The sequence below is a fragment of the Pimephales promelas genome, chromosome 20 (assembly GCF_988280905.1).
Source record: "Pimephales promelas chromosome 20, fPimPro1.hap1.1, whole genome shotgun sequence".
In the NCBI taxonomy this organism is placed as follows: domain Eukaryota; kingdom Metazoa; phylum Chordata; class Actinopteri; order Cypriniformes; family Leuciscidae; genus Pimephales; species Pimephales promelas.
The window spans coordinates 17,487,075-17,504,958 of NC_142788.1; the positions used below are offsets into that span (position 1 = coordinate 17,487,075).

Here is a 17,884-nt window from a genome sequence, read left to right on the forward strand (position 1 = left end):
TGAATACTAGATATTTATAATACATGTTTGTCACAATAATTTTGTATCTGTTGGTGTTCAAACGTTTTTGTTTTGTACTTCATTTATTGGGTTTAGATGTAGACAGCATTCAAGAAATTATATATAATATTATTCATTTTCATTTTTATTAAGTGTTGTTATTTGATACTCAAGAATAAACATGATATAAATCAATGTACATCATACACAACCAATGATATGGACAACTTAACTCATTTAACTTCATTTAACAAAGTCCATTGTTGCAGTAGTTTCTCTTAGATATTCAGCCTATTTTAGAATCTATTTTCTCAAAAAGACAACAAATGTGAAGTGTTTCTCAGAAAATGAGTGTTAATAAAATTCCAACCAATACCTGTTTAAAAAGAAAAAGGGCAAGCAGAAAATCTATACACTCTACAACTTCCGTGCCACGATTCAGTGTATTTTACATTCAAGCAAAGTCAGTAACTTCAGCATACTGTATACAGTATTTTACAAGCAAATTTCTAAAAACAAGAAATAATGCTCTGCCTTACAAAAAACACAATTAATGAAAATAGGTTAATGTAGTGTCTTTTGACAGAAAACCTTCATCAAAACAACATTTGTTGCATTGTGACATCGTGTCTGGTGGCAGTTTGTCATTGTCTTGTAGGTTTGTTGGCAAACAGCTTTTTTGTAGCAGCCTGTGAAATCTAATAGCAGAGCCAAAGGTGAATTTCAGAGACAGCAGCAGTCCAGGAGGTGGGCTTCCTTCCTTGATGGATTATTGACAGGTGTTGTAGATCTGAATCTGTTTATTGATAGCATTCAGGATTGCCTTCATTTTGTCTTCTAGGCCATCCAGCTGCCTGGCTTTGCCTTCCAATACCTTCTGGTTTTCCTCATAGTCCTTTTCAAGCTCTATGGATACAAAACAACACAACCAGGTAAGATTTATAAGGAAATAAAACTAACTAAAACACAACATCAAAATGACTTGTCACCACAAGAGGGCAAATACAGTATATTTATATAGGCCGTTAATAGATTAATTTTGTTTATGATTGTTATCATTATTTTAATCAATTGCACATTTATCATGAAAATAACCATACACCGTTTATCTTCACGTTCATTTTGTCATCATTTGCTATATCCAGAAAAGTAAACTATCAGGTTGAAGGATGATTCTGACAAAACTGCAAGCTTTTTCCAAGTTAAATTTTTGTCTTTCCAAAAAAAACAAAAAAAAACACAAACATTTGGAGACACCAAATAACCAAATTATATAAGGAGTCCAGATATTTCATGAATGTATACACACAGAAGCACCAATGAAAAAAAAAAAACATTATAGAAACTAATTTTTCACAGCGTATTTATAGTATGTGTACAGTGCAGCAGCAAAGACATTTTACATAAGTCAAGTTGCGATTCTGAACAGGACCACATGGAGATGCCAAAAAACCTTAAACCAACCGCCTGGGCTTGACTGTATTATATGCCTACTACAGTACACCATTCTGAACAGCATGCCATTGGTTATGGAAATAGAATACTCATGTTATACAGTTATTTTGTATAAAAAAAATATGATTAGCTTCCCTTTCCTGACATAATCTCCAACAGCTGGCACCCTTCTGTGTTACTGTGATAAAAAAAAACCCTGATAACATTCTTCCAACAGAATCCTCTCCACATGGCTGAGCTTGTAGATTTCCATTGTGTCTTACAAAATTCCACCCAATGGTCATCTGTAATATTCACGTTTCCCTCTATCCTCCATTTGTCTTTGACATATAATGTATTAAGGCACTGTTTGGAGAAATATATATGTAACTGAACTGTAAGAATAGTCTCTGTGCGTCTCCCACACACTTACCCGCCAGCCTCTGCATTTTATCCTGAGCGTCCTTTAGCAGCGCCTTCGCTTCATCTCTTAGGCGCTCTGCTTTCTGCTTAGCGTCCTGCATCGTCTTTGCCTTACTGTCCATCAGGCCCTGAACAGTACGGTACTTATCGGAGAGCTCGCCGTCCAGGATCTAAAACAGACGCTAAAGTTATTCAATTCTGGTAGACAAAACACTCTATGACAAACAGAAGGCCGCCACACACTTCTTTAGCTTCATTGGCCTTGTCCCGGGCCATGGTAGCAGTCTCCTCTGCCCGCGCTGCATCCAGGCTGTTGTTGGCACGTTTGGTCTTTAAGGCCTCTATTTGGCGTCCCAATTCTCTCAGCCTGTCCATTACATCATTAAGATCTTTCTCACGTGCTGAGGTCTCTGACTGGATCTTTAGAAAGATTGCGAGAACGCCTGTTAAAACCGATCAACTTAGAACTATAGAAATTGTAGTTAACCCACATTAAGGTTGTTTTACCTGTGCCAGCTGGTTCTGAGTTAGGCCAATGTCATTTCTAGCTTTTTGAATGGCCTTCTCTGCAGCGGCCTGGGCCCTGCTGGCATCGTTCAGGGCCTTTTTCACACTCTCAGCTGTGCTCTTCACTCCCTCTGCTTTATTCCTATAGTGAAAGATATGGATTGCATTCATATTTAAAAGACAAAAACAAATAGAAACAATGCAACCATGTGTGCAGAAAGACACCTGGCTTTCTTGGCATCCAGCAGCAGCTGTTCTGCTTTGCGGACATCATTCTGGGTCTGCTCAAGAATGGCGTCCACATTGGACAGACTCTTGACGCGGTCTTTAATCTCGTCTGCGAGGTGTTGAATCTGCTTGGGAGAAGCAGGGATAGAGAGCTCCAGCACCCGATTGGCCACCGCCTCAATGCTGTCGGGATCTGCCCCCTCCTCTGCAAATATTCAACATGACATATAGACAGTGAACAAAGAGTTAACATTAAAGGGTTTTCAGTTTTCAGACAACTTTGCGATAGGACTGAACCTGGGGTTGAGTTTAAAAGAATTCTTTGAGAAGAAATTTTAAAAAAGAGAGAAAATATATGAAAATGTTTACAACATTTAGTACAAGAATTTAGAGCAAACAAGCACTATTTTAGGCATTTTACTTTAGTTTAGTTCTGTTTTATTCTCTTAAACGTAATATAATATAATATATTAATTATAATATAAGTATAATAAAATAAGTGTTTTTTTTAACATTTTATTAGTAGGTACATTTCAGCAGTACCTACTTTGAATAATTTGAATAATTTGTAAACTGGTAATAAAAAAAGAGAATATAAGATTTAAAGAATAATTCAAAAGTATTCTAGAATATATTTATGTTACTATATATAGTAGAAAATATATAGAGTATATATATATATATATATATATACTGTATTTACAGTATATTTATATAGGCCATTAATAGATCAATTTTGTTTATGATTATTATAATTATAAGAGAATAATCTGCATTTTGTTATTATTTTTGTTAATTTTTAATCTATATGATAAAATATTATATGTTATATTATATTGATTATATTATATTATATTATATTATATTATATTATATTATATTATATTATATTATATTATATTATATTATATTATATTATATTATATTATATTTAAAAACTCACGCATGAGGAATTCCCGAATTTGTTTGATGAGGTCCCTCAGGTCGTTGTTAGAACTATCCACCATGTTCTTGGTATCACTAGCTTTTTCCAAAGCTGCCTGGGCTCTATCCTTAGCTTCCTGAGCCTTGTTCTTCGCATCTGCCACCTTAATAAGACCATCAAGACAACATAAGATGCAGAATAAAGACTGAACACATTCTAGAGAAGGTTATTAAAAGGAATTGTCAGCACTGAAAACGCTTTAATCATGCTAGTCATTGATCAGTGTCTGTACCTGCTTAAAAAGCTCCTCCACCACTCCCATAGCTTTATCCAACTCTCTCTCTGCATGCTTGGATCTATCCAGGGCATTGTTGGCCACTGCAACAGCTCCATTGCAATTCAGGCCTCCACAGTGGAGTTTGCCCTCATCATCACGACAACCAGCACCACCACATGGGCTGTCCACACATGGAGCATCACCTGGTGCTCCACATACCTACAACAATAACAAAACCAATATAATAATAAATGAACAAATATTATTATTCATAAAAAAATACAATATTGTATACATAAAAAATCATTGTATATATTATAAATACATATCTTGCAAAATAATATTTAAAAAAAAAAATGTATGTACTGTTATAAGTTTAAATTTGAGGTTCATCTCAAAGAGCTGCTTACCTTTTCATTGATCTTCTTTATGTCCAGATTCTGAGCTTTTACGTTTAAGTCTGTGAGTGTACGTTTGTTGGCAGCGTTTTTGCGGTTAAAATCATCTCTCTTTTGGGTGATCAGTCGCTCTGTTTTCTTGCGGGTGTCTGCCGATTGGCTCACTGTGCAGGGGATGTCAGTGGTAGATCTGTTGGCACGATGCTCTGCGTCACGTGACCTGTTGTACGAGGCCCGGATGCTGTCATATGCACCTGAGGATCCAAATATAAAAATATATAAAAATCCTTTTCCAATAACAAAGTTCTGTCAATGGATAAGTCTCTGGGAGTTAATAATAAATAAATGCAACTTGTTTTGATATTTCGCTATACAATGCAAAGATGTTCAAACATTTGTATGTGTGGGCTAAAAGAACACTTTTTGGGTGCATTTTAGGTATAATAATACATCATTAGTGACTAACCCAAGAAGTTGGAGTTCTTGAGGATGTCCAGCTGACGGTTAAGCTGATTTGAGTTCAGGTTGAGCTCTTTCGCTTCTCTTTCCAGGGTACTTAATGCATTACTGGCCTCATAGTTACTATCCTGCACAGCGGTCAGGTCTCCCTCCAGCTGGTTCAGTGTGTCCGTGGTCTCACCAATCTGAGTTCTGGAAGAGGAAAATAGAAAGAGAGCTAATGAACTGACTAAACCGATAACCATCAAGGGTGTAAAAAGTGAGAAAAAAAAGGCAAAATATGAAATTAAACTTCAATTATATTTAAGTGAAAGTATGGGTACAATGTCAAGTCATAGTACTCATTTACAAGTCAAGGTATTTAACAGAAAGAAAAACCTTAAATAGTTTCCAAAATTAATTATAAACCGAAAGTGTTTCATAGTAAAATCATTTCTTAGCTATTGATATCAACTGATACAAACAAAAGACGTTTGCAAATTAATGAAATAATCAAATTTTATCCAACTAATTTCAAACACAATCTAATGTAACTTACAAATAAAAATAAAAATGTACTTTACTTGACAATTTTTTACTTTTAAAAGAAAAAATGCATACTAAGAAAATGCATTTTTTAAATGTACAGAATATATTTATGTTATTGAGTATAATAATTAAGTATTTTCCCCTTGCCCGATCTTTCAGGCAAAACAGAATTTAGGGTCTGCAAATGTGTGGTGTATCTCCCTCTAACCAAACTGTACCTGAGATCCTCTATCATCCCCATCAGAGTGGTTACAGCTTCAGCGGTGGCATTGCGGGCATTAACAATGTCCCGCGCCTGCGCCAGCATGTCCTCTAACTCTTTAAATTTTTTCTCGAAGGCTCGCGTCAAACCGGTAGTGTGAAGCTCCTTGGCTCGATCTGTGAGAGCTTTGGTTCTGGTTGCCAGATCCTGAACGATGCGGTCCCAGTCCCCAAAGCACTGGTGGCAAGGCTTACAATCAGGGAAGGTGCCAGAGAAACCACGGGCACATTGATCACAGCGAACGCCTGACACACCCTGCTGGCAAACGCAGTGACCGGTCACACGGTTGCACTGAGATGATTCGATGCCACGGGGGTCACAGTCACATGCTGTGGGGAAAGAAGTAACCGAATCAATCGGATTTTGAGAATAATGATTACTTGTGAATTAAACATGTTCTAATTAGATTAGAGTGTGTTGGCATTAGAGTTGATATGGATACAGACTGAATTTGTAAAATGCTCTGAAAGATCATAGTACCTCGGCATAGTACTCTTGGGTCACCCCAGTGGTTCTCCTGGCAGTCTTTACAGGTCTTTCCTCCAAAGCCAACACGGCACTGGCACTGGCCTGTGAACTATATGAATTTGGGTTTAAAAAGAGGACTGGTTACATCAGGAGTCTAGCAACATGGAATGGTAAACAGAGATTTTTTTAATTTATCAGTATGGATATATAATTGTTTGTACTCAACTATTAGTTAACCTTTAACATTAATAATTTACTAACACTGTGATCTTTTACAAATTTTGAAAATGAACATCTATTATTATACTGTACATTAATATTTTAATGCCTAAATTCACTTGTAGCATTATAAACAATTGAGTGTTGTTTTTTAGTGTTAGCATTCATTTATAGACAAAATATTACAGAAATGTTAAATGTTATATTATATACTGTATGTTACTGTATATTATCGGCCATAGCAGACAATGACCACAGAAGCCTTAGCCAGCAAGTCAGGTCGAACTGTCATGTAATTAATATTCATGAGCCAAGCTTCTTATTCAGTTCATGCTAAAATATTATGAATAAATAAATATACGCTACTCATTTAAAAGTTTGTGGTTGGTAAGACTTTTTAATATTTTTGAAAGAAGTCTCTTATGCTCACCAAGGCTGCATTTATTTGATCAAAAATACAGTAATATTGTGAAATATTATTACAATTTAAAATGAATGTTTTCTATTTTAATATATTTAAAATGTTATTTATACACGTGATGGCAAAACTGAATTTTCAGCATCATTACTACAGTTTTTAGTATACATTCTAATATTATCATTTTTTTTCAGAATTCAGAACCATTGATGAACAGAGAGTTCAATAGAACAGCATTTATTAGAAACAGAAACATTTTGTAACAATGTTTACTGTCACTTTTGATCAATTTAATGTGTCCTTACTGAATTAAAGCATTCATAAATTAAATTGAAAAAAACTTACAGACCCCAAACGTTTGAACAGTACTGTATGGAAGCCCATTTGGCCTGGGTGTGTGCTGTTTGTTGAGCGTACCTCATTACAGGCAGACGTGAAGGCATTGTTGGGGTCACAGCCACAGGACTCACAGCCCCGTCCACTTGCCAGGTTCCAGTAGTTGGGAGCGCAGTGATCACAGGCTTGTCCAATAACATGAGGCAGACACTGACACTGTCCTGTGGCACGCTGGCACACACAGTCATCTCGAGACAGACACTGACTGCGCTCCGTGCCCAAGAAGTTGCAGGTGCACTCTGGGTAAATGAAAGTGTTAATATGTTTATTATTGTACCATAATATAGAAAAGTAATTTGAGGCCCAAGTGAACTCACTCCGGCAGTTGCGGCGGGAAGCATCTCCATAGTATCCGCTCTTGCACACGCTGCAGTCCGCTCCTTCAGTGTTGTACAGGCACTTGAGACACTGGCCAGTGCGCTTGTCACATGCCTCGGGATCCGATAGATCGATGTTGTTACTGCAACGACAAGGTTGGCACTGACCACCGGGCTTAGAGGGGTCACCGTAATAACCAGGAGCACATTCTTCACATCGTGGACCTGGTTGATGGAGAACGTACAGTTTAGTTGCATCAAGATAGAATTTAAAAAATGACGCATAAAGCATCTGTAAAAAAAAAATGAAAAGAAAAACAACTTTAATACACATTTTTAATGTTGAAACTGAATTAAAAGATTAATATTTTCTTCAGAATAGCTCTAAAATTGCTCTACAATCTGTCACAAACTTAAAACACAACAGGAAAATCAACAGTCTTCTTGGGATAAAGCATGTTCAGTTTCATGATGTTTTGTTTTTTTTACATAACCTCTACAATATATATATAATAGGATTTCTAAGTACAACTTAGTACATAATTAATGAAAGAATTATTAGGTTCACATTTCTAAAGGAAAAGGTGTTAAGCCGAGTAGGAACCAAAAGGTTTTTGGTGGCTTAGTGTTAAAATAACTGTAATTCGGGGGATTGTATTAAATTAATAAGGAAATTATTAATGAAATAAATATTTAAGGGATGGAAGTGCTCTCATACAAAATCGTCATGTAAAGCTCTGCTGAGAATACAGTCTAAGAACACATATTACATAAATCAAGTTATGAAAAATGACTCTGCAGAAGATTTTACATTTTAATTTTAATGTCAAATAATAGTCTGAATACTAGTGAAATATCTCCTGAAGAGTGATGAGGTACAAAGCATCAGAGTGAAAGATACTTCTTTTTTTTACATTAAAATATCTGAAACACTATGAAGCTCAGTTAGTTTAGCTGTAATATTAATTCGAAATGTCTAATGTCTAAACAATATTCATTCACTCTGTTGCTATGTTCAAATTTCTTGCAGCAAAATGCTACGTAGAGGCACACGCCAGCTTCTCTGACTCAAAAGCTGGCAAACGAACAGTGATGGGCACTCACTATAGTTACAAAAACAGTGTTTAGTACAAAAACGGATCTCAACTGAATGACAGAAATAAATAGCATTTGAACAGATCAAACTGATCCACCACCAGTAAAAGAACTACAGAATCTTTTTTTTTTTTTGTAAAACTATTTTTTAAAAAGGAGTATAATATTATTTTGTATTGCTACAAAATATTTATCACAAAAAATGAAGACCACTTTTTAACAGGTGCATTTAAATGAACCATCCATTCAAACTGATTCACTGAACTGACCTGGAAACCCAATGCTTAATATGAGAGAGAGAAGATTATAGGTTAGTGTTTAATAAGTACTATTTATTTCGATTGACTGTAAAGCTAATCACTTAAAAAGCTTCGTTTAAAAAAAATTACAATCTATATTTAGGCCCTGTTTACACCTGGTATTAAGATGCGTTTTAATCGATCGAAACAAGCTCAAAACATTTCAGACCCTGTTTACTAAACTCTATTAGCTCTATTTAGCTTTTGATTCGATCGACCAAAACGCATCTTAATATCAGGTGTACATAGGGTCTTAGTATTTACTCCCCAGCACTGCTAAACTGGGTTGAGAGGGTTCTGCAAATGAACATGCAGGTGTGAAGTGCGTGAGCCATGCGCTAGGGAGGAACGGAAGGGTCGGGTAGGAGAGGTGGGGTGGGTCTCCATGGTTACTCACGCTTGAGGACTGCCCCTGCAGAGCGCTTTACAATCCCTGTGTCCAGTTGAGGGGGGACAGGAGATAACACACATGATCACTGCACGTCTGATCAGACTGACAGTGGCCTCTGATTATGACATTTTCTACATCGTATCCAGATGCAGATGGACTCAGGGTGTTAAATGTCAAAATAAAGCTCTATTCAAGCACTTAATTTGGGAAGTCATAAAAGAACTACATTCTCTTGTTGCATTTATGCAAGAAATGCAAAGGCACATGACTCGGACCTCATCTTTATTCATTTCATCCCATCCATCTCTGGGAAGGGAAAAATTGAATTCTGGGGTTAAAAATACCTGTGTAACCCTGGTTACAGTTGCAGACCACCTGTTGGTTGCGATTATCTTGATAACATGAGGCGGCAAAGTGGCGTCCGCTGTTGGGGCCCTCAGGACAGGGGCAGGGAAGACACTGATTCCCTAAACCAAGGGCCGGGTTTCCATAGTAACCATTAGCACACCTGTGACAGGAGGTATCTATTACTTTAGCATGGGCAGAGAAACATTCATGAAAAATCAACCCTGTTCACTGTGTGCCTGCAGCCTTTAAAAAATCCTGCTGTTCTCAAGTGTCCTCTAATGTTAGTAATTATAAAATCAACTTAATACTTGTACCTTTCACATTGGTCCCCTGCTGTATTGCTTCTGCAGTTGAGGCAAGCTCCAGTCCTCTGGTGGCACTCATCAGCGTGACCGTTACACTGGCAAGGCCTGCAGTTCGGGAAGCCCCAGTGTCCAGCCTGACAACCATCACAGCGCTGACCAAATGCACCAGCCCGGCATGGACACTGTCCTGTGTACTGGTCACAGAACCGGCTCTGAGAGCCCTCCAAACTACACTCACACACTAAAGACAAAGAGAAAAAAAATAATGGATGAATGAAGGAAGGGAGGAATGAAAGAACAAACAAACAAAAATAAAGAAAAATTAAAAATGAAAAGAATAGATAAAACAATACAATTTTAAAGAGAAAAAAACAAACAAATAAAAAGAGTGAAACAAATAAAACACAAAACAAACAGCAACAAAAAATGCAAAAAAACAAACAAACAAAAAGAAAGACAGAAACAAATCAAAACAAAAAACATTAAAAAATGAAAGAAACAAATAAAAAGAAACAAAGCAAGAAACAAACAGCAACAAAAATAAAAGGAAAACATATAAAAACAAAATAAGAAAACTAAAATAACAACAAAAACAAAACAGTAAAAGAAAGAAAAACAAATACAAATTTAAAAGAAAAAAACAAAAAAGCTAAATGTTATTGATATACACTACCGTTGAAACGTTTTAGATCAGTAAGATTTATTCTTGTTTTTAAAAGAAGTCTCTTCTGCTAACCAATGCTGCATTTATTTAATCCAAAATACAGCAAAAACAGCAATACTGTGAATTAGTTTGTAAAAAAATGCAGAAAATCAGCAAAATAGAATGATTTCTGAAGGATCATGTGACAATGGAGACTGGAGTAATGATGCTGAAAATTCAAAATTTGCATCACAAGAATAAATTGCATTTTTTAAAATATATTCAAATAGAAAACAGTTATTTAAAATTTGCTGTTTTTGCTGTATTTTGGATCATATAAATGCAGCCTTGGTGAGCAGAAGAGGCTTCTTGTACTGTAAAAACATCTAACACTTTTGAATGGTAGTGTACCAGAGCAGGGAAAGGGGTTTTAGAATATGTCTCTTACGTTTGCACCCGGAAGGGCCAAATCCATAAGCCCCCGCCGCACATTTATCACAGCGCCGGCCTGATATGTTTGGCCTGCAGCGGCACTGACCCCCACGGACATCACACTCTGAGCTGAGCGAAGCCTGAGGATCACACTCACAAGCTGCGGGAGGAAAGTACTTGTCTTAACAATAACAAACAAACCCCAATATTCCCATCTCAACCCCTATAAATTCATTGTTGACACTCACGCAGCACGCCGTTGTTAATGAGGGCAGACATGCTGGTGATGAGTTTAGCACACACTTCACTCATCTGGGGGCGGGACACACTCTTGGCAGTCTCGTGGCAGCGGTAACGCTCATAGCTCTGCTTCCGTGCAACGGAGGCAGGGTCTCCCGCGGTAAACATCTCTAGAGAAGAGTAACGAGGGAGAAGGGCAATCTGGAGAGGTGAGGGGAAGAAAGGAACCAGTCAACATGAGACAGAACATGAAGAAGACCTGATACAAGTTCAATAAAAATCACAGATTTATGCTTACAGAGTCAACAAGTACAAAGGCATTAGCGGAGGGAAGGATGCTGTTCCTGTCAGCGTAACGGATGAACTCCACACGCAGTTTGTAACTCACTCCTCCCTCCAAACACACTGGCTGAGGCAGAACCACAAACCTGCAGCAGTCCAACAGAAATATGATGAGTAAAAATGACTTTCTGAGAAGATTCTGGTATACACAAGTGATACACAAACCTATTTTGTTTTGAAACCCATTGACTTTCATTGTAAGGGCAGTTGAAACACTTCAAAATATCGTCTTTTGTGTTCCACAGGAGAACGAAACAACAACATGAGGGTGATGGCAGAATCATTTTTAGGTGAATCGTCCCTTTAAAGATTCATAAGTGTGTTTCACAGACCTGGCACTAGAGGGGAGCGATACGGTTAGCAGATCATCTGCAGGGATGGTGTTTCCACATGGACTGCTGGTAGGTATGGGGCCTGGTCTAATCACCATTACACGGACCTCCTCCCAGTCCCGTGGCATCTTCAAAAACACAGAAACGCATATGAGTATATCTATAACACACTTCTCTGAATATTCTCTATATGATGCTAATGGGCGGACATGTGATGTGTAAGTGTACCGTTTACCTGAAGCTCATAGCGAATGAGGATGTCATATTCCATAGAATATGGAATGTTGTTAATGGCGAACTCCAGCGTACCACCTTCAGGAGCCCGTGCAAACCCAGTGCCTGTCCACAAGGCGGGACGGCCCGGCTGGTACTCTCGCTCCTCAAACGTAGAGCCCTATAAAATATGAACTGTTTAATGTAATTTTTAAGAAATTCTCAAAATGAACATTTATTTATACTGTGCATTGTAATGTTGTGATGTCACGTGCATTTTAAACAATTGGTTTTAGTTTAGTGTTTTACGTTTGATTTATTTAGGCAAAATAGTATGTTTTTTATTTATTTATAAAGTGTTTAAATTTTTATAATGTTTAATAATTTTTATTTTAAAATTATTCATATTAAATAACTAGTAGAATCGGCCAGACATTCTATGTAAGTAAATAATCACCGTTTGATCTAGGGCTGTCAAACGATTAATCGCGATTAATCGCATCCAAAATAAAAGTTTGTTTACATAATATATGTGGGTGCACTGTGTATAATTATTTTAAATATATATATATATATCTATATATAAATACACAGACATGCATGTATATATTTAAGAAATATTTCCATGTATATACTGTATATATATTTATATATAATTTATATTATAAATAAATATAAATATTTTATATATATAATATTTTTTTTTCTTAAATATACATGCATGAATGTGTATTTATATATATAATAATTATACACAGTGCACCCACATATATTATGTAAACACAAACTTTTATTTTGGATGTGATTAATCGCGATTAATCGTTTGACAGCCCTAATTTGAATATCTTTAGAATATATCTATATCACTTTCTTTTTGTCACTTGGCATGCACCTGTTATGTTTCATTTTAAAAAATGGTTCCGTTGCTTGAGTATCATGTTGCTTATTTTTCCAAGTTCTGTACTTACTTGACCCAGTTTGGCATTTTCAGCCTCATAAATGTAGTGGTCCAGGGCCATGAAGAAATACCCAGACTCCACCTGGTTACACTGGCGCCCAATCATGTGACTCCGACAGTGACACTGCCCTGTTTCCATTGAGCACCTGAACACAGTTAATGACACAAAGTACATCATTATTATATGACAATTCAATTTTATATTATGTATTTAAAAACTCAAGACTCCTCATAAACTGGACAATACTGACTGGTTGTCTGTAGCTCCACCCACATCACAGTCACACCCTCTGCAGCCATTGGCATCATGACTCAGGGCCCAGTGCTCAGGCTGTAGGAGCATACAAACTGATTTCAGATTGTTGGCTACAGGTACAATACAAAATACTGTGACAGAACCATGGCATGGTATGCTGATGGAACGCGTGATTCTTTGATATATACTATCCGTGCTAACAAATTAGCATATCCAAATACAGTTTTAAACATAGTAAAGAATTACCATGGAATATATCCATAAAATGATGTGACATCACTCTAATACTAAAGGCATTTATAGCTGGTCTAATTTCAGGATACAGTTCTTCCTTTCATTCCATTTTAAGCCACGTGTAAACCTACACCATCTGCCAGAAGCCCCTGGGCTAAATGCAGACATTGTTGAGCAAACACTCTCAGTTCATGTTCCCACCCAGTAGAGAGGATACAAGGTTTCCTATGAATGATAACCCAAATGTTCTTTAGAGGGGTGTATGGGGAATCATAAACTAATAAAAAAAGGCAAGCTTGTTTTTCTGCTCTGCTTACCAGACATTGGTTGCAGGTGTGTCCAGTGACCAGGCGTTTACAGAAGCAGTCTCCACTAACAGGGTCACATGGGGAGCTACCGGACACTGTACCCCTGGGGTCACATTTGCATGCTAAAGCAGACCAGTGAGAGAACGACAATGATTGTGAATCAAGAGTAAAATATTCCAGAAAATTTTTTGTCAAATAAAAAATATACAATAGCATTTAAAAAGTTTGAGGGCGGCAGTAAGATTTCTTTTAAAAGAAATTAACACGTTTAATTTGAAGCAAGGATGTATTAAATTGATCAAAAGTGGTAGTGACGTCATTTATAATGTTACAAAAGATTTCTATCTGTAATATCAGTAATTTTAAGTTTTAAAAAATATATTTCACAAAGTTTTCCTGTATTTTTGAATACATAAGAGACTTCATTCAGAAACATCTTACAGAATTTTGTACAGTAGTGTTGTTATATTGGCTATCTATTGTCATGGTTATGCTGCATATGAAGGCACGAAGATCAAGGTTCACACATTATATCCACAATGTAATCCACATGAAGGCAAGTACAACCATACGTAAACAAGATGACATAATGACAATGACAACACACCTGAACTTATTGATGAAATCAAATCAGTGACGGCAGGGAAAAAGTGCACACAGAAAACAAAGTCCAAACAGGGTGATATCCTGACATCGATGATATTGGATATTTAATTATTTACGATAATTTCCTCTATTTCTACGTTTAGATTTCCAACGTTATCTTACTGTATACATTTGTGATGCCTAAAAATGACTTGTAGCATTTAAAGTGACTGATTTGACTTTTCATTTATTAAGACAAAACAGAAAATATTTTGGTAACACTTTAGAATACTGTATCTTACTTACTGCAGAATTAATAAGGAATTATTGACGAACTAATAGGTAATTCTTCATTAACTACTTCTTCACTACTGTTAACTACTAAGGAAGATGTGTTAACTAATCAGTATGTAATATAATTTTATGATTGTGTTAAGTATCAGTTAGTTAATCAATAACTAATGAATTCTGTCATACCTCCTGAAGAACTACTATTAATTATCTACTAATTAAGGTTCAAGAAAAATAACTAAGAAGTAACTACTGAACAGTCATACAAAACTAACCTCAGATTATTTGTATATTTTATATACAGTACTGTGCGTGTCTGTTTTCCTCAGCATAGAATGCCACTGAGTAAATTCATGTATTTGAGGCAACGACTGAGGGAAACTGAAAATATAGAGAACTTATTAGTAATTAATAAATAAGTATCAAATAATTCTGCAGGAATTACTTAGAAGCTGGAACAGTATTCTAAAGTGAAAATATAGGGAACCCATTAGTAATTAATAAAGAATTATCAAATAATTATCTAGGAATTAGGCTACTTATAATCTGAAACAGTCTTCTAAAGTGAAAATATAAGGAACTTATTAGTAATTAATAATTAACTTTTAAATAGTTCTTCAGGAATTACTTAGAACCTGGAACAGTATTCTAAAGTGAAAATACAGGGAACCCATTAGTAATTAATAAATAATTATCAAATTAATTATCTAGGAATTAGGCTACTTATAACCTAAAACAGTCTTCTAAAGTAAAAATATAAGGAACTTATTAGTAATTAATAAATAATTATTAGATAGTCCTTCAGGAATTACTTAGAACCTGGAACAGTATTCTAAAGTGACAATATAGGGAACCCATTAGTAATTAATAAAGAATTACCACATACTTCTGACTCAAATCAAACTTACTGTAAATAAAAAATTATTAGCCTATATATATATTTAAACGTAATCATCTAAACCTTTGTAAAATACACGACAGTTAGTTGCGACAAAGGCGAAGAGAAGTGAAAAAGGCAACAGTGGCAAGGAACCAAAACTCCATCAGGTGACAGAATGGAGAAAAAAACCTTGGGAGAACCCAGGCTCAGTGTACGTGGCTACCGCCATATTGCCGGAACTTGAATGGTGCAAAAGAAGTTTAAAATGTATAAGAACTAAGTATAATAATAAGGTGTTATATACATGAGATGTTTTTGCTTATTTGCAGATCATAGCCTATAGGTAAATGTCTGCACTTATTTTTCTTATTAGTGCTGAAGAATGACAAACTGACTACTGTGTATGAGTGTTAATTAGTAGTTACTTCATAGTTATATTTCTTGAACCTTAATTAATAGATAATTAATAGTAGTTCTTCGGGAGGTATGACAGATTTCATTAGCTATTGATTAACTAACTGATACTTAACACAATCATAAAATTATATTACATACTGATCAGTTAACACATCTTCCTTAGTAGTTAACAGTAGTGACTTAAGTGTTAATAAAGAATTACCTATTAGTTATTCATTAATTCCTTATTAGTTATGCAGTAAGTAAGATACAGTATTCTAAAGTGTTACCAATATTTTTAATATCGGACATGTATTGGTCATAGCATGAAATATAATTATCAGCTGATTAGTATCGACTACTTACGTTGGCAGCCACGAGGGTCGCTGGCACTGAGCCCAAAGAAACCAGGCTTGCATTTATCACAGCGCGGTCCTTCAACATTGTCTTTACAACGGCACTGTCCAGCAATCATGCGTGAAGAGGGGTCATCATGCCCATCACAAATACCACCATTCAGAGAACCATCTGGGTCACAATCACAGGCTGCAGAGAGAAAAGACATAAGCAAACAGACACAGTACAATGCATAAACGTATATATTTAGCATTTATCTGACACCTACCCACACAGACCCCAGGGTCTCTGATGTCTCTAGCTGGATCCTGATAGTAAAAAGGTTTACAAGTCTCACAGTTGCGGCCCATGGTGTTGTGGAGACAGTTGTCACACACGCCTCCACTGGTGTTCCCAGTAGCCAGATACACCGCCATGTCAAAATGACACTTGTTGGAGTGACCGTTACAGTTGCATTCTGGGCAAAAGAGGAAAGTGTAGGAAACTGAAGGCCTGTATGCACTGCATGAGCAATATTATTATGGTTATTGATAATTACTCTTGCAGGCGTTAGTGTTTCGGCCCTCAGCTGGTCTCCAGGGCAGGTCATTATAGAAGTCATCACACTTTTCACAGTTCAGTCCATTCGTGTTGTGCTTGCATACACACCTCCCGTGTACCTAGAGATGGAAATGGTAAACTTCACCTCATCTTGTAGTATTAACCTCTCTGGTAAAGTAATGTTTGTCTCTCGTTACAATAAGCCGATAATTCTTTTCATATTATGGTTGATAACTAATGGTCCAAATGAAAATTCTATACTACTTTGTCTAAATAACCAATATAAAAATAAAATATAAATTTTAAATGCCACAAGTGAATTTATCAATTACAATATTTTAATTTACAGTATGAAAATGGATATCATGATATAACATTTAACAGTGTTTTTCAATTATTACTGTTTTAAAGATTAATAAATGATTAATCTGTGCAGTTCATTATTATTTTTTTATTTGTTATCTTTAATCAAGACAACGTCCCCTCCCTCTTGCAGCTAATGATGTGTTTACTGACACGAGGGCGGGACAACCTGTCATGGCAATAGGAAAATCACAATTTTGAACAAAATCAAGTCCCGACCTACATTTTTTCTTGTTCGAGAAGCTTTTTCACTAATATACATTATATACTGTTCATATCACCATGGTAGGAAAACACAATCGCAACTTTCGTTTCCTGCATTTTTAAAGGGATAGTTCACCCAAAAATGAAAATTAAGTCATTAATTACTCACCCTCATGCTATACCACCCCCGTAAGACCTTCATTCGTCTTCGCAACACAAATGAAGATATTTTAGATTAAATTTGAGAGGTGTATCACTGCTACTTAGGCTGCCTAAGGGATCGAAACTTGACGGCCCAGAAAGTCAATGAAGAAAATGTTTAAATATTCTATGTGACAACAGTGGCTCAACTATAAGTTTATCAAGCGACGAGAATACTTTTTGTGTGAAAAAACAAACAAAAAAAAACAACTTTTTTCGATCCCTTAGGCAGCCTATGTAGCAGCGATCCACCTCTCAAATTTAATAAAAAATATCTTAATTTGTGTTCCGACAAAGACGAACAAAGGTCTTACAGGGTTGGTACAGCATGGGGGTGAGTAATTAATGACTTAATTTTCATTTTTGGGTGAACTAACCCTTTAAGGCAGAAAAGGAGGTCTAAATAAGCGAA

At 36.0% G+C, this 17,884-nt stretch overlaps 1 protein-coding gene across 3 annotated transcripts in view; it reads right to left on the bottom strand.

Moving 5' to 3' along the window:
• Positions 1-120: 120 nt before the first annotated feature.
• lamb2 (laminin, beta 2 (laminin S)) overlaps positions 121-17,884 on the bottom strand; it is a 41,143-nt gene continuing 23,379 nt past the window's right edge. For all 3 annotated transcript variants that reach the window (XM_039652337.2, XM_089124545.1, XM_039652335.2), the window contains 26 exons: positions 16,703-16,823; positions 16,433-16,621; positions 16,174-16,353; positions 13,665-13,777; positions 13,109-13,188; positions 12,868-13,003; positions 11,922-12,080; positions 11,687-11,814; positions 11,311-11,440; positions 11,021-11,213; positions 10,789-10,932; positions 9,707-9,938; positions 9,389-9,552; positions 7,260-7,484; positions 6,964-7,181; positions 5,922-6,018; positions 5,398-5,770; positions 4,659-4,843; positions 4,205-4,446; positions 3,810-4,013; positions 3,536-3,680; positions 2,590-2,797; positions 2,365-2,506; positions 2,101-2,277; positions 1,868-2,027; positions 121-906 (listed from right to left, as the gene is read on the bottom strand). In XM_039652337.2, coding sequence (XP_039508271.2) covers positions 770-906; positions 1,868-2,027; positions 2,101-2,277; positions 2,365-2,506; positions 2,590-2,797; positions 3,536-3,680; positions 3,810-4,013; positions 4,205-4,446; positions 4,659-4,843; positions 5,398-5,770; positions 5,922-6,018; positions 6,964-7,181; positions 7,260-7,484; positions 9,389-9,552; positions 9,707-9,938; positions 10,789-10,932; positions 11,021-11,213; positions 11,311-11,440; positions 11,687-11,814; positions 11,922-12,080; positions 12,868-13,003; positions 13,109-13,188; positions 13,665-13,777; positions 16,174-16,353; positions 16,433-16,621; positions 16,703-16,823 — 4,482 coding nt within the window. In that variant the 3' untranslated portion in view covers positions 121-769. The remainder of the gene's footprint in view (positions 907-1,867; positions 2,028-2,100; positions 2,278-2,364; positions 2,507-2,589; positions 2,798-3,535; positions 3,681-3,809; positions 4,014-4,204; positions 4,447-4,658; positions 4,844-5,397; positions 5,771-5,921; positions 6,019-6,963; positions 7,182-7,259; positions 7,485-9,388; positions 9,553-9,706; positions 9,939-10,788; positions 10,933-11,020; positions 11,214-11,310; positions 11,441-11,686; positions 11,815-11,921; positions 12,081-12,867; positions 13,004-13,108; positions 13,189-13,664; positions 13,778-16,173; positions 16,354-16,432; positions 16,622-16,702; positions 16,824-17,884) is intronic.